This window comes from Micropterus dolomieu, linkage group LG20 (genome assembly GCF_021292245.1).
Source record: "Micropterus dolomieu isolate WLL.071019.BEF.003 ecotype Adirondacks linkage group LG20, ASM2129224v1, whole genome shotgun sequence".
Taxonomy (NCBI): Eukaryota; Metazoa; Chordata; class Actinopteri; order Centrarchiformes; family Centrarchidae; genus Micropterus; species Micropterus dolomieu.
The window spans coordinates 35488169-35502988 of record NC_060169.1 but is presented as its reverse complement, the minus strand read 5'-3'; the positions used below and the strand labels follow the sequence as shown (position 1 = coordinate 35502988).

The 14820-nt window shown below is 41.7% G+C and overlaps 1 protein-coding gene across 4 annotated transcripts in view; it reads left to right on the top strand.

The window, feature by feature from the left end:
• LOC123958583 (AP-2 complex subunit alpha-2) overlaps window positions 1-11654 on the top strand; it is a 26528-nt gene extending 14874 nt beyond the window's left edge. For 2 of the 4 annotated variants that reach the window (XM_046032029.1, XM_046032032.1), the window contains exons 12-23: window positions 1506-1603; window positions 2372-2603; window positions 4131-4295; window positions 4612-4701; window positions 6243-6391; window positions 8137-8219; window positions 8469-8558; window positions 9145-9268; window positions 9354-9470; window positions 10037-10106; window positions 10330-10464; window positions 10545-11654. In XM_046032029.1, coding sequence (XP_045887985.1) covers window positions 1506-1603; window positions 2372-2603; window positions 4131-4295; window positions 4612-4701; window positions 6243-6391; window positions 8137-8219; window positions 8469-8558; window positions 9145-9268; window positions 9354-9470; window positions 10037-10106; window positions 10330-10464; window positions 10545-10622 — 1431 coding nt within the window. In that variant the 3' untranslated portion in view covers window positions 10623-11654. The remainder of the gene's footprint in view (window positions 1-1505; window positions 1604-2371; window positions 2604-4130; window positions 4296-4611; window positions 4702-6242; window positions 6392-8136; window positions 8220-8468; window positions 8559-9144; window positions 9269-9353; window positions 9471-10036; window positions 10107-10329; window positions 10465-10544) is intronic. The other 2 variants (XM_046032030.1, XM_046032031.1) reach the window with 2 other exon arrangements.
• The last annotated feature ends 3166 nt before the right edge of the window (window positions 11655-14820 follow it).

Below are 14820 nucleotides of genomic sequence, written 5' to 3'. Positions count from 1 at the left end.
GTCATCATTACTTCCAGCTGAGGCACAAGGAGGGGTTGGGTTTACCAGCTGATCCACAGTCTTAAACAGAAACCTGGGATTGTGTTTATGTGTAGTAATGAGTTCAGAAAAATAGTGTGTTTTCGCATCCTTAACCATGTTATTGTAGTTAATTAATAAATCCTTCAGACTGAGGTAATGGATTTTTTCCATCTGCGCTCTGCTTTCCTGCATTCCCTTTTTAGGCTGCGAATGCTGTCATTTATCCAGGGTTGCTTACTAGCTTTAGACGTAGGCCTAACCTTTAGAGGCGCAGTAATATTTAGTGATGACAAGCAGATATGATTGAAGTGATCGACCAGATTGTTGGTGTTGGAATCAGACAGGTGTTGGCTTTGGCTCTGAAAGAATGCGCAAAACTTTGAAACACTTTGTTCATTAAAGATGCAAGAACACACGGAGCTTGGTGAGGCGGCATCAGTAACAGGCGAATCGCAGCTAAAAACAATACATCTGTGGTCAGATATGGTCATGTCCACTAATTCCACAGAGGAAATGCTGACACCCAGGGTAAAAACCAAGTCCAGTGTATGACCACGGTTATGTGTTTGCCCTTTGACATGTTGTTTGAAGTTAAAAGAAGTGGCCATATTTAAAAAGTCAGTTGCATTAACATTGGTGGGGTCATCAACATGAATATTAAAATCGCCACAAAGAACAAAACTGTTTTGAAATGGATGGGTATTGGCAAAATAAGTCGATTTCCAATCCTCTGTTTGCTTTGCAGCTGTCCCAAATTTCCCATCACTATTAAAATATTTGAACTTGAATCCTTGATCAAAATCCAGATGAACCCTTCAGCTGTCAAACAAATTGCTTTACAAATGTTAGCCTGCTTTACCCTAAAGCTGATGATACACAGAGCAACTTTTAGAGCAATGGTGCAGGGCAATGTTGCCTTTAATGGTGATGAGTAAAGATTACTACCGTAATCCCCTTCACCCATCACTCCGCCACCCTCCCCGCACCACCGCTATCCGTTCGGAACATAATCGGACTTGCCACCAGCAAGATTGCCCAGCAACATTGCTCATAAAGTTGCCCTGTGTATCATCAGCTTAATTGTGCACTGTGCAGCTGAATATTCAGGGGAAAATGTGAATTTATGAAGTATTGAGTCAGTGTCTTTATTGGCAGTACTCAGTAGCATCAGATGGGATTGTGGGGTCAAAAAACAGAGACATCCCTAGCAGCAATAATGATCCCTCACAGCCTAAAATAAAGGAAAAATAAGACCTGTTGGCCTGATTACACTTTACCCCCAAGAAATCCTCAAGAAGCTACGCTGCGGGGAACCAGCAGGGGATTGAAGTATGTAGAAGTCCTTGTTTCTGAAGGTCCACACGCACAGTGTCTGCTGGGTGGTTACCACCTGTGCCATTCAAAAGCTTACTTATGGTAGATAGCATTGTTTAGTTTCTTCTATGTTGTATCTAACCTAATGCCATCTTTATGAACACTTGTAGGCACTACAGGCTCCCGCATGTCATGAGAACCTGGTTAAGGTGGGGGGCTACATCCTGGGAGAGTTTGGTAACCTAATTGCTGGGGATCCACGCTCCAGGTACAAACGGCATCTGCACAGCACAATCCACTGTTCTGGAAATTATATCATTTTTGCCCGAGTTCAGCTGATGTTTCAGCTCAGGTCTTTTCTGTTTTCTGTTCTTTGAAGGTTTAGTTTATCCAATTAACAAAAGCAGTTTTCACCCATGCAGATGCTCTGAAAGTCTCCAGTGTGATCTGCATGGTTAGATACGACCAGGCTTAAGTAAGCGAAATTTTAATCAAATGCAGTAGACACCAATATGTTCTCTTAATAACCTGATCGTGGCAATAGTATGAAGCTGCAGTATCGGAGGCTGCAGTTTCAGGGCCCCCGCAATCCTGGGACCGCAGTTCTAGGAACCTAGTTCTTTCTAGTGGAGTGGTGGTGGTAATACACATCAACAAGAAGGAGGTTTACCTAATCAATAACTTAGGTTTAGGCACACACTCGGTAGTGGTTGTGGTAAGGGTAAGTGGCTTCAGGGGGCTGTAAAGAGTAAAATAGCTAGCTAGCTAACCAGTCAGCTAGCTGGCAGTATCAAAGTAATCAAGTGTCCTGGAATTGCAGTTCCGGTCCTAGGATAGTGGTCCTGAAACTGCAGCCTCCGGTACTGCAGCTACATGCTACTCGATCATGGTGCAGTGTTTACCATAGGAAATGTACAGAAGAAGTAGGGGTGAAAGCCAGTATTGCTTGTTATCAGAGGAAAATATTGAGTTCATTTTCACTAGAGCTGACCGTTTTACTTTTATTGAGTATTTACAGTTACTGTTTCTGCTTCAGCCCTCTGGTCCAGTTCAACCTTCTCCACTCCAAGTTCCACCTGTGCTCTGTGCCAACTCGGGCGCTGTTGCTGTCGGCCTACATCAAGTTCATTAACTTGTTTCCAGAAGTGAAAGCTACGATCCAAGACGTCCTGCGCTCAGACAGCCAGCTGCGCAACGCTGACGTAGAGCTTCAGCAGAGAGCTGTCGAGTACCTGAGGCTCAGCTGCATGGCCAGCACTGACATATTGGTTAGTGAATTATGCAGGATAGCACGCGGTCTTTCAGAGCTCTGCAGACACGGATCAGAGTGGGAATTGTCAGTTGTCATTCTGTGTCATGCTGCCTGTATCAGCAAAACTATATTATTAGTTCACATCCGCAATGAACATTAAACAATTTTACTGTCACGGTATCCCTCAGCGTATTATAGCGAGTCGCATCTTAAATTACAACCTCCCCTGCTAACATCAATTAAAAAATGAGACATGACATTTTTATAAAACTTAAACCTTCAGGGAGAAACAGCAGAGACACTGTCTCACACAGCACATGCCATATATTTAACGGGGTAATTGTAAATGCTGTCATCTAGTAAGTAAATGGATCATCAGACAAGACACGTCACGTTCTGTTTAAATAAGCTCAGATGATGACAGTGATGGATTGAGCAATCACATCGTACAGTCGCTTCACAGTAATAATCAGAGCAGCATATTGCAATGTTGCTCTGATTAATTCACCTCCTGTGAAGTTGGGAAACAAAGACAGATGGTCACAGTCATCATTCACAATTGTTAGATTCCATAATCAAGGGATTTTTAAGCCAGTGTTAAAAATGAGTTTCCCCTGTGTGTGCAGCAGTGCGTTTGTCAGCTCTGGGGATAGATATGCTGGAGATAATTAACATACAGCCCTCGTATGGAGTCATAAAAATAAGAACTCTGTAAAAGAATAAGAAAATAAATGTGGACATATAAAGAGAAATAAAAGAAAAAATGAATTTAGAAAAACATAGAAGACATAGACTAAATATTGAAGAATAATTACAAGCATTTTCATTTATTTTCACATTTATTGGTTAATTCCTGAATATATTCAGTTAGTAGTTGTTTGCGGAGTGCTGCACATACTACTCGCGCAGCACGTTGTTTCACACTCACGCTCACGCTCTCTCTCTTTCTCTGTCTCTCTCTATGTCATGAACACCGCTGCACAAATCTGTCCAACAACTGTCAATGTCAGAGACCCACCTTAAAAAAAATTATTAGCAGGCATTTAAGGAGCCTCGCTAATAAGGAGAGATAAGTTAACATTAGATCACAGCTGAGTTGTTGAGCTAAGCACGCTGTACATAGCTGGAAGTCGATGTCGTCGTTCTGTGAAAAAAAAAAAAAAAAAAAAAAGCGCTCTCTCTCACATGGCACAGTGGAGTTTGTGTCGGGGTTCCGGTTAGCGATCACACTTGATGCGACCGTGCCAGAGTTCAGTTTAACCGTGCTCAGGCCCACCTCTTCAGTGGGCTTGGGCACAGGTAAGCGTACCGTGCCTGGGCACAGCACGGAGCGTTCACACTGGTCAAACTAACCGGACTTTGGGGGTTAAACATGCTTGGACACGGTACAGATTGCCTAGTGTGAGTACACCCTTAGTGGCACTATGTGGTGTCATAACACATCATGTGCACACTCTAGATCTGTGAAATAACTAAAAATCACCATTGCTAATTGTGCATTGGTGCCATCTGTATTGCCCACGCTCTCGCTGTCCCTCCACAGGCCACAGTCTTAGAAGAGATGCCTCCATTCCCAGAGAGAGAGTCTTCAATCCTGGCCAAGCTAAAGAGGAAGAAGGGCCCAGGCCACCTGCCCAACATCGACGATGACCGGCGGAATGTCAACGGCAGCTCAGAGCACAGCGAGAACACGGACGCCACAAAAACGGTAACTCCACAGTAGTGTTGTGATTAGTATGAGGGTTTTTAAAAAAAAATAAAATCTTTGCTTAAAAAAATTTTTTTTTACCAAAGATTCTTTTATCCACCCCCACCCAGGAAAAATGTTGGTTCTTAACAAGTAAAGTTTCTCATACAAATCAGCATGTTGCTAAGAATTTGCAAAACAAGCCTGCATCACTAAAGTTAGCATTATTTAACTGTATTGGCATTTCTTTGATCTTCACCTTCACTTGTCCTTTCTCCTTCCTTCCCCATCTTCATTCCTCTATCCTTCTTCTCCTGTTCTTTTCTTTCTCCGTCAGTCTTCCCCTTCACTGATGGCAGACCTTCTCCCCACCAACAGACCCCGCCCTGCGACCTCCACTCCCATCATGCTCTCTGATGGGAGCATGGTATATATATTGATAGCTAGAAACGACATATAGTATAGTGAATGCATAATTATTTATTAGCTACTCTGGTCCCCAATATTGTCTAATTATGTAGTTTAATTCTTTGGAAATTTCTCTGTGTGACACACCGTTACCATTGTTGCATTATTACGCCAATCGATTTTTATGTTATTGTATGTTTAATGTTCTGTCGACTTGCTCTAGATGATTCCACACATCCCCACAGTTTGCGATTATAACACAGTGCTGTATAGGTTTGGACCAGCTGGAGGGCTGTAGGGTAACCTGTTGTGTATCTGTGATTACACACTTCTTACACTACACACAGGTCTAGTCATTGGCCATCACCACACCTGGTCCCATAGAAGAGAGACCGCCAACTGTAGCTAAACCCTCACATCATCATCATTGATCAGTTGATGACTAACTGTGGAAAAAGTATCAGTGTTCACAGGCTATATATTATGTTCTTCAGTCAGTCTGCCTCACAGTTGGCAGTGTGTCCACTGACAACGCCAGCTCTTGGTTGATAGTCAACCAACAGGATAGGACAATTCAATGTAGACATCGTCCGATGGAAATTTTGTAGACATCACCCAACCCTAGTCCTCAGAAATGTGTTTCAAGCGGGCAAGTTTCTACCAGCCATGTCGCCGCACATTATGGGAACATCCGGTGTTATGCTGAGTTTTGCATGCCTGCCGAGAATTACAGTACATGCACCTCCAAATAATGCTTTTAAACGCTATAATATCCTTGGTGGGGTTCATCAATGGTGATAAATGATTCTAAGTATATATTTTATGAACGTTTAGAGTCGTTAATATTTAGTATAGTAGCATTCATTGAGATTCAGCAAAAATATGCGGTGGTAACCGCGTTTGATCAGAGCAAAGGATCTGAAAAGGACCTTTAAGAGGTGAATGCATAATTCGTCAGAACAGATGATGAAGGCTACCTGCCGAGATTTGCATCCACCTCTTTTCTCAGTACAAACGAGCGTTACCAGCCACGAGGTGCATGAAATTCTTGGCAGGCGTGCAGAACTCTGCACAACCAGGCAAGACAGCGACAGCAGAAACAGCTGATCAGTCGTGAGTTACAAGTTTGCTACGTCAGAACTTATTCGGAAAAAGTGTTTCCATCTCCCATTTAGCGCGTTTCTTTCTTTTTACCGACAAAGGCAAAAACCACCTCAAGGGAGCGAAAAACTATTTTGCCAAATTAAGGATTTTTTTCTTCGAATTTTGCCGTTTCCATAAACCTTTTCAAATGCGATACTTCAAAATGCGCATTTAAAAACGTTGATGGAAACACGGCTACTGTTTATATTTACTTCCACAAAAAGTGAGGTTTGACTTTAATTACGGTCCATGATGTAGAAAGCAAAGACTTTCATATATTTCTGTGGAATTAACTGTGTATTTAGCTTGGTACTGTGGCCCCATATTTAACTAGTATTTATATATTAAAAAAACTATGCACTTCAATTCAGATTTAGAGTATGCTTTGTGTGTAGATATTAGAGATGACGTATGCAGATGTTTCTCTCCCAGGGATCCACCTACCCTTTGACAGACCTGCTGAATCTAAACTCTACCCCTTCAGCCGGAGCCAGTCTGCTGGTCGATGTGTTTTCCGACAGCTCCACCCCTGCATCTGTAGATGTGTCTGAGGAACATTTTCCCAGGTGAGACCATACTGTGAGCTTGTTTAATGAAATTGGCAGACAAATAAATGTTACAGCCATTTGTAAATAGTTACACATACTATAGGGCGATCTGCATTCCATTAAATATTAAAGGAGGTTTAGTATTGCGCTTTTAGAAAGTTGGGTGATTAAAAAACAAAAATGGTCAAAATCCTGCTGCAGAGGCCAATGTATCCTCCAAAATCACTTGATCTTCCATTTCCCATAATAAAGTGGATAGTATCTTTTATTAGAGCTTCTTTGCCTGGTAAACACTCAGCGATAATTAATAAGCCTCAAGGGGAAACTAAATATGAATTGTAAACACATGAATTGGTACAAAAGATGAAGTAAATTATTGCACTCAACTTCAGGCGATCAGAAATGACCTGTATTTATAATGAGTAAAATAATTTAACTCGCATTAAATTCACCGTGGGGCACCATACTGTGTGTGTGTCAGAATTGGTCTTTAAAACTTGCATTTTCTCTTATTGTAAGCCATTATGCATTTGCTGGTTAAACACACACACATACATATTAACTCTTTTTTGCATGATTATCTCCTGAAAGACTCCAGACACCTCATCTCCATCTTTTACTGATAAGCGGATTTGTGTAAACTATTCCTGTCAGCTCAGTTTCCATTGTTCCCGCATCACAATCAGCTTATTGTTTCAAAGCTTTGGATTCTTCTGGGTTACTGGACAGGAATTGTTGCGAGAGTGATGGCTTGTGGGAAGAAACTGTTCCTAAGTCTGTTGGTTTTGGCGTACAGTGCTCTGTAGCGCCTACCAGAGGGGAGGAGCTGGAAGAGGTATGTTTCCTGTCCTGTTGTATATGTATAAGTCCTGAATGGAGGGCAGGTTGGCACCGATGATCTTTTCTGCAGTCCTGACTGTCCGTTGTAGTCTGCTCCTGTCCTTTTTGGTGCAGAGGACAGACTGGATGATGGCTGTGTAGAAGTGGATCAGCAGCTCCTCAGGCAGGTTGAGCTTCATGAGCTGGCGCAGGAAGTACATCCTCTGCTGGGCCTTCTTGATGATGGTGTCAGTGTTGGGCTCCCACTTCAGGTCCTGGCAAATAGTGGAACCCAGAAACCTGAAGGATTCCACAGCAGACACAGGGCTGTTGAGTATGGTGATGGGGGGGCAGAGTGGGGGTGTTGGGGGGCTCCTCCTGAAGTCCACAATCATCTCCATAGTTTTGAGCGTTTTAATCTCCAGGTTGTTCTGGCCGCACCAGAGAGCCAGCTGATCAACCTCCCGTCTGTAGGCTGACTAATCACCGTCCCAGATGAGGCAGATGAGGCACATATCCCAAAAGTGATCTCTGTATCTCAAAAGGGATAGGCAGCCCTTGATAAAATCTAGACCATATAAACTGACTTTGGTTCGTTACCAAGTAGCACTCAACGTTCCTTTATTCATCCTCTGAGACTCCTGCTGGACTGTTTCTTGACCCAGACGCCTTGATCAGAAAGGTTCATTCAGTTTTCTGTGGAGGGAGGGAAATGCTTATTCACGATACATTCTATACATAATTTGTTTGAACAGCCTGGCTGCAACTTAAGAGTGTGAAACCCTCATGTGCGTTCTTTAAACGTCAGCATTAGCTGTTTTTAACAAACCAAGCAAATGGGTGTGCCAAGTGCAAACTTATCAAATATTTATTAAACTTATCAAAAATAGAAGCTGTCAAATGTCCTCGTTGCAAATGTGTAATTGTGTACTTGTACATTCTAGGTTTGTTTGTAAGAACAACGGTGTTATCTATGAGAACCAGCTTTTGCAGATTGGACTGAAGTCTGAGTACAGGCAGAACCTGGGTGAGCAGCTGTACACTTTTCTCCACTATGCTTGAGTTCTACATCTTGTGCTTTGGGGAAATCTCTTCAGACCTCATCAGTTTTAAGGATATTTTTAAAGGATACTTCTGACAGACTAGAGTTAGAGAATAATGAAAAAGAATCATGTGCAATATGGGATTAGTTTCACACATTATGGTAAGTGTAGTGTATACTGGTTAGATGTAGTTAAAGAATGAACTCAAACATTTACCTGCTGTGGTCCCACAGGTCGCATGTATGTGTTCTACGGCAACAAGACATCTACCCAGTTCCTCAGCTTCTCCTCATCAGTGACCAGCCACGACACGCTCACGACTCATATCCTTTCCACTGCTTCCTGTTACAGACTTGACTGTCCCATTTCAGACCACAGAAGTACTGGAGTTTACTGAACACAAGTAACTAAAGCAACAATTACCACTTTTCCAGCTGAGAAATATTTTACACGTCAGTTCTGCAGGATGGCTGTCTCTGCGTACAAACGTTATTATAATATAACTTTATTCAAATAGCCCTACAACGCAACATTACTTTCCAAAGTTACTATAGTAATCAAGTATTGTTTATTAAATATACCACCTTTCATCATCATAACAGTGATAATGGGTACCTTTTAAATTGGCTGATGATGTGAAGGGGAGCATAAACATACAAAAATATAGTAGCCTGAGGCACAGCACAGGAAAGAGCAGCAGTTTCAGAGACATATGGACCAAGTGACAGGAAAAACTCCTCTCTGAGGGATAGGATACCCATAGCTAAGCCTTTGAATCCGGATGCTGTGATCTGCAGTATCAGAAGCTTCGTTGAGATCCAGCAGCCCCAGAACAGAGCATTCACTCTGTGCTGGGATGTGTGATAGTGTCGTTTAGGTGCTTGTAGAATCCTTGACCATTGTCTCCACAGCTGAATGTCCACGCTAAGACAGTAGACCCCATAATAGAAGGTGGGGCTCAGGTCCAGCAGATCCTCAACATTGAATGTGTGTCAGATTTCACAGATGCACCGGTACTCAACGTTCAGTTCAGGTTGGTGTCTGAATGCATACTTCGTCTTTTGATGTATTTATCTACTCATCTGTGCTCATTTCTGACTATATGTGTGCGTGAACAGATATGGTGGAACTCTTCAGACCATTGCAGTTAAACTCCCTGTGATGCTGAACAAGTTTTTCCAGCCCACAGAGATGACATCCCAAGACTTCTTCCAACGCTGGAAACAGCTTGGAGCGTAAGGCTCAGTTTACTTTCTCAGTGCACCGCTGTGGTTTTTCCCATCAGATTAGAAAAGGCAGGAAAAACAGATTCCTGTAACTGTTTGAAATGCTGCTCCATTTCATTGGATCTGTATGTCACTATATATTTTGTCTGTTTCATGTCTGAAAGATCACAAAAAAACACTATTGAGTAATGTTATACAGTAGGTCAGTGATGGCTGTTAATCAGAAGGTCAGTATTAATGTAAAGTCCACAAAAAGTGAATGTGTGGGTTCAGATAGCCACTGGATCTTGTTCCCAGTTTATTACAATACCTGGGTTGTCTGTAACTAATTCAAAGTTAAGTAAAGTTGCAGAGTTAAAACTGCCCGCTCCCGCGCGATTTGTGTTGTCCAGCTGTCTACTTTCCACTGTTCTTGGCCTTTAGGTCATGTATAAATGAAAGTAATAACAAAAAATGAACAAAATTAGGTCCAAATAGGAGGTGTACATTGCAATTTCTGTAGTGGATAGAATTCTACAGGAACATGTTCGTGTTATTTTGCCCTCCACAAGTAGTGATCTTCTCTGTGTCCTCAGTCCTCAGCAAGAGGTTCAGAAAATCTTCAAAGCCAAACACCCAATGGACACAGATGTTACCAAGGCCAAGGTAAAAAATCACTTCTTCAAGGGAAACTGTTCAGTAGTGGGTCATAAACCAGCTGTTTGACATTCTGACTGCATTTTTGTGTACAGATAATCATAATGATTTTTAAAAAATTCTTATTCTTATTTCTCTTCCATAATTTATTTTTTAGCTGGTTGGTTAGGTTAAAAATGTTTTTGTCCACGATGTGGAAAATTGGCATTGGCTTCACCACCTTCATTCTCAGATCGTAGGTTTTGGTGTAGCTCTGCTGGACGGGGTGGATCCCAACCCTGCAAACTTTGTCGGAGCTGGAGTCATTCACACTAAGAACACTCAGGTGGGCTGCCTCCTCAGACTGGAGCCCAACGCACAAGCACAGGTGAAGGCCCACACACGCACACACAACTCATTTACTGAACCGTCGTATAGCCTGTGTAACTGTGTGTGTTTCCTATTCAGATGTACCGCCTCACCCTCCGGACCAGCAGGGACTCCGTGTCTCAGAGACTGTGCAATCTCCTTTTTGAACAGTTTTAGGCGCCAACCTTTTACACATTTACTCTCCTGGTCTCACTTTAGATTGGACTTGATATATTGTACAGTGTACACTGTTTTTTTATTTTACTTACTCTACATGTAAATGAAGTGAAATGTATTTTTCACACATAGCTTTACTAATACGTCACTGCTTTAAACCTGCCTTGTACTGTATGTGTGTGGATCCACACTGGGTTGGGTACGGCGGTGGATGCTCCGGATGCTTCTCTGTTGTGTTCTGCAGCTCCAGAGTTTTGAACAGTTTGGAAATTGTGTGTTTTTGCTGCTTGCTCATTCAAACATTTTGAGTTGGTTGGGAAGCATTAATGAGACTGAATTAGCTGAAAATGTCAAAAGGACTGTAAGCTAACTTATGAGCTCCACAAATAATTCAGTTATTCTGATAGCGGTTCTATGAGACATTTATTCTTGTAGTGTTTCAAACAAATGTTGCACAGAACTGGGAAGCTTTCCTTAACTTCTTACCCATTTTGCACTTGTAAAAAAAATTGATCACATAAGTAGACCAGATAGATTCAGACAAGAGAATTTTGACTTTGACTTGTTTCACCAAATTCAAACGTCTGTCATCTCAGGAGGAAAAGCAAAGCTTTGTATTGTTTTTTTGTTGTTTGTTTGTTTTTTAGCAAAAAATAGACTTTGGATGCTACAATTGTGCTTTTGTTGTGTGAACCAAGCAGATGTTTTACACATAGAATTCAGACACTCAAATAAAATAGCAAAAAGTCAGTATAGAACACTAGGTACCAAATGGATTTCAGTTTTTGAAAGTGATGGAGATTTGTTCCCAGAATATGTACTTTACTCCACACAGGTGTGCCTCTGAACTTTTGTTACTCTGTCAAGAAGAGAGAGGAAGAGTAATTAGAAGTTATAACTCTAAAGCACTGCCACACTGTCACTTTTTGCCTCAATGCATTTATTCACAGAGCACTACCAAACTGATAATATTTCTATATTTCAATAATGTACGGTGTATTTTCTGTTTTATAAAATGTACTTTTGTCTTAATGTGTTATGTCATATTTGATAGCATAAAGACTGGTTCTGTCCAAAGGTGGAAAACATCTTTTACAGGGGTTATATCTCCAGTAATCAGTCAAATGACTATTTAATGTCTAAGGTGTCGTTTGGAGAGATCAGAATCAGTTTTATTGCCAGGTATGTTTACACATACGAGGAATTTGACTCAGGATTGTACCTTGCTCACAATGTGCTTACTTATACAATAATACCATAACACAATAATAAAATAATAATAAAATAAAATCAGACACAAACTACAGAATAGACAACACTAATATACACACTATGAACAAAACAATATAGACATATTAACAAATAGTGCAGTGATCAGCGTGCAAAGGATGCAAGAGTAAACTGTTCTCATTATGTACATGTTGAAGGTGGATATGATATACAGGTACACATACATGTACACAGTGTGATGGAGCATAGTGCAAAAAATAAATATGACCTATGACCTTATGACCTGAGGTAGGTGTATTGGTATACAGTATATACAATATGACATAGTATGAACAGCACTGAAATAGAGAATGGTGAATAAATGAATAGTAAGTGGAAACCAGTAAACAGGTGCTGATTAGAGACAGAGTTACTGGGTTATTGCACAAGAATTGTTCCTGACACTGTGAGTCAGAAATCAGCTGTTCATCAGAGTGATGCCTTGTGGAAGAAACTGTTCCTGAGTCTGTTGGTTTTGGCGTACAGTGCTCTGTAGCGCCTACCAGAGGGGAGGAGCTGGAACAGGTTGTGTCCGGGGTGAGATGGATCTGCAGTGATGTTTCCAGCCCGTTTCCTGACTCTGGAAATGTATAAGTCCTGAATGGAGGGCAGGTTGGCACCGATGATCTTTTCTGCAGTCCTGACTGTCCGTTGTAGTCTGCTCCTGTCCTTTTTGGTGCAGAGGACAGACTGGATGATGGCTTTGTAGAACTGGATCAGCAGCTCCTCAGGCAGATTGAGCTTCCTGAGCTGGCGCAGGAAGTACATCCTCTGCTGGGCCTTCTTGATGATCGTGTCAGTGTTGGGCTCCCACATTAGGTCCTGGCAAATAGTGGAACCCAGAAACCTGAAGGATTCCACAGCAGATACAGGGCTGTTGAGTATGGTGATGGGGGGCAGAGTGGGGGGGCTCCACAGTCATCTCCACAGTTTTGAGCATGTTAAGCTCCAGGTTGTTCTGACCGCACCAGAGAGCCAGCTGATCAGCCTCCCGTCTGTAGGCCGACTAATCACCGTCCCGGATGAGGCCGATGACTGTTGTGTAGCGGGTGGAGTTTGCAACGCGCCTGCTATTTTTCTGTTTCTTAGTATAAAACACTTTTTAGCTGACATTTTCAAGTACAGGTCCAAGTACAGTTGGCAATGACTTAATCTGACTTCAATGAGCATTTGAAAACACGCCACATGCATGAATTCCCTCATTGTTGTTTTCAGAAGTTGAGGTAAAGACCTCACGTGCCAGAGTGGGGTATTTTTGTCGGTTTAAAATTAAAACACAGGAAGTTGCTGCTAGAATTGTGGAAAGATTCACACATATTTCTGCTGGTTTTGGTGTACTGTGAAATATTTGGCTGACGTTTGATCCAACACTGAGCAAAAAAGAAATCGAGCATTCAGAACAAATTACAGCAAAATATTGAATATCACTGCAACTCTGAGATCTGAAAACCCTTCCGAACACTTAATATCTGCCATCTAGAGAAAGTCTGTGTCGATTGCTGCAGCATTTGAATGAAGTGGAATTGACCATAGTTTGCAGTGAGGCAAATTTTTATTACACATCAGTGGGTGTGCTGAAAAAATGTTAGCTCCCTGGGACATATGGTTGATTTTCTTTTTTAAAAGTTTGAAATGTATATGTGTTTGTACAATCAATCACCAGATTTTATGCACAGAGTAGTGACCCTAGATCGTGCAAACTGAATTTTGGATATGCTGTTGCAGTGTACATATAATGTAAGTTCAACATCCACATCCAGAAGTTGTTTTAATGAACAGTATAATCCAGCATAATTACAGAATCTGACATTGTACTTGAAGCTTGTGTACAGTTGACTGCAGGGGTCTTTCCCGCATGAATTATTAAAGTAATTTTTTAATGTTTGTTTTTACTTTTAAACAAGCAAAAAAGTCTGCCTATATACTATTGGTCAGCTACGTGTACGATAAAATTTCAGTGGGCAAGTGCCTGTGTGTGATTGGAGGAGGTAGTACCCATAGAGTCCAGTAGAGGGCTCCGCCTGTGCTTATAGAACTAGGGTTACCATGTCAACAGTTATCTCAGAGCGCTTTTAATAAAAGAGCAGGTCTAGACCGTACTCTGATGATATTTACAGAAATCCCCCGGCAGTCTAGGCCTATAGCAACTAAGGGATGGTTATAAGCTTTATCAAAGAGGAAAGTCTAAAGCCTACTCTTAAATGTGGAGATGGTGTCTGCCTCCTGAACCCAAACTGGAACCTGGTTCCACAGGAGAGGAGCTTGATAGCTGAATGCTCTGGCTCCTAGTCTACTTTTGGAGACTCTAGGAACCACAAGTAACCCTGCATTCTGGGAGCACAGTGCTCTGGTGGGGCTACAAGGTACTATGAGCTCTTGATAAGCTATGATAAGATGGTGCCTGACCATTAGGGCTGTAGGTGAGAAGAAGGATTTTAAATTCTATTCTAGATTTTACTGGAAGCCAATGCAGAGAAGCTAAAACAGGAGAAATGTGATCTCTTTTCCTGGTTCCTGTCAGAACACGTGCTGCAGCATTCTGAATCAGCTGAAGAGTCTTAATGGACTTTTTTGAGCCTGATAATAAGGAATTGCAGTAATCCAGCCTAGAAGTAACAAATGCATGGACTAGTTTTTCTGTATAATTTTTAGACAGGATGTTCCTGATTTTTAGCAATATTACGAAGGTGAAAAAAGGCGGTCCTTGAAATTTGCTTGATGTGAGACTTAAACGACATGTCCTGATCAAAGATAACTCTGAGATTCCTCACAGTGGTGCTGGAGGCCAGGGCGATGCCATCAAGGGAAACTATATCTTTAGATAATGCGTCACGGAGGTGCTTGGGCCCCAGAACAATAACTTCAGTTTTATCTGAGTTTAACATTAGAAAATTAGAGGTCATCCAGGTTTTAACATCTTGAAGGCACA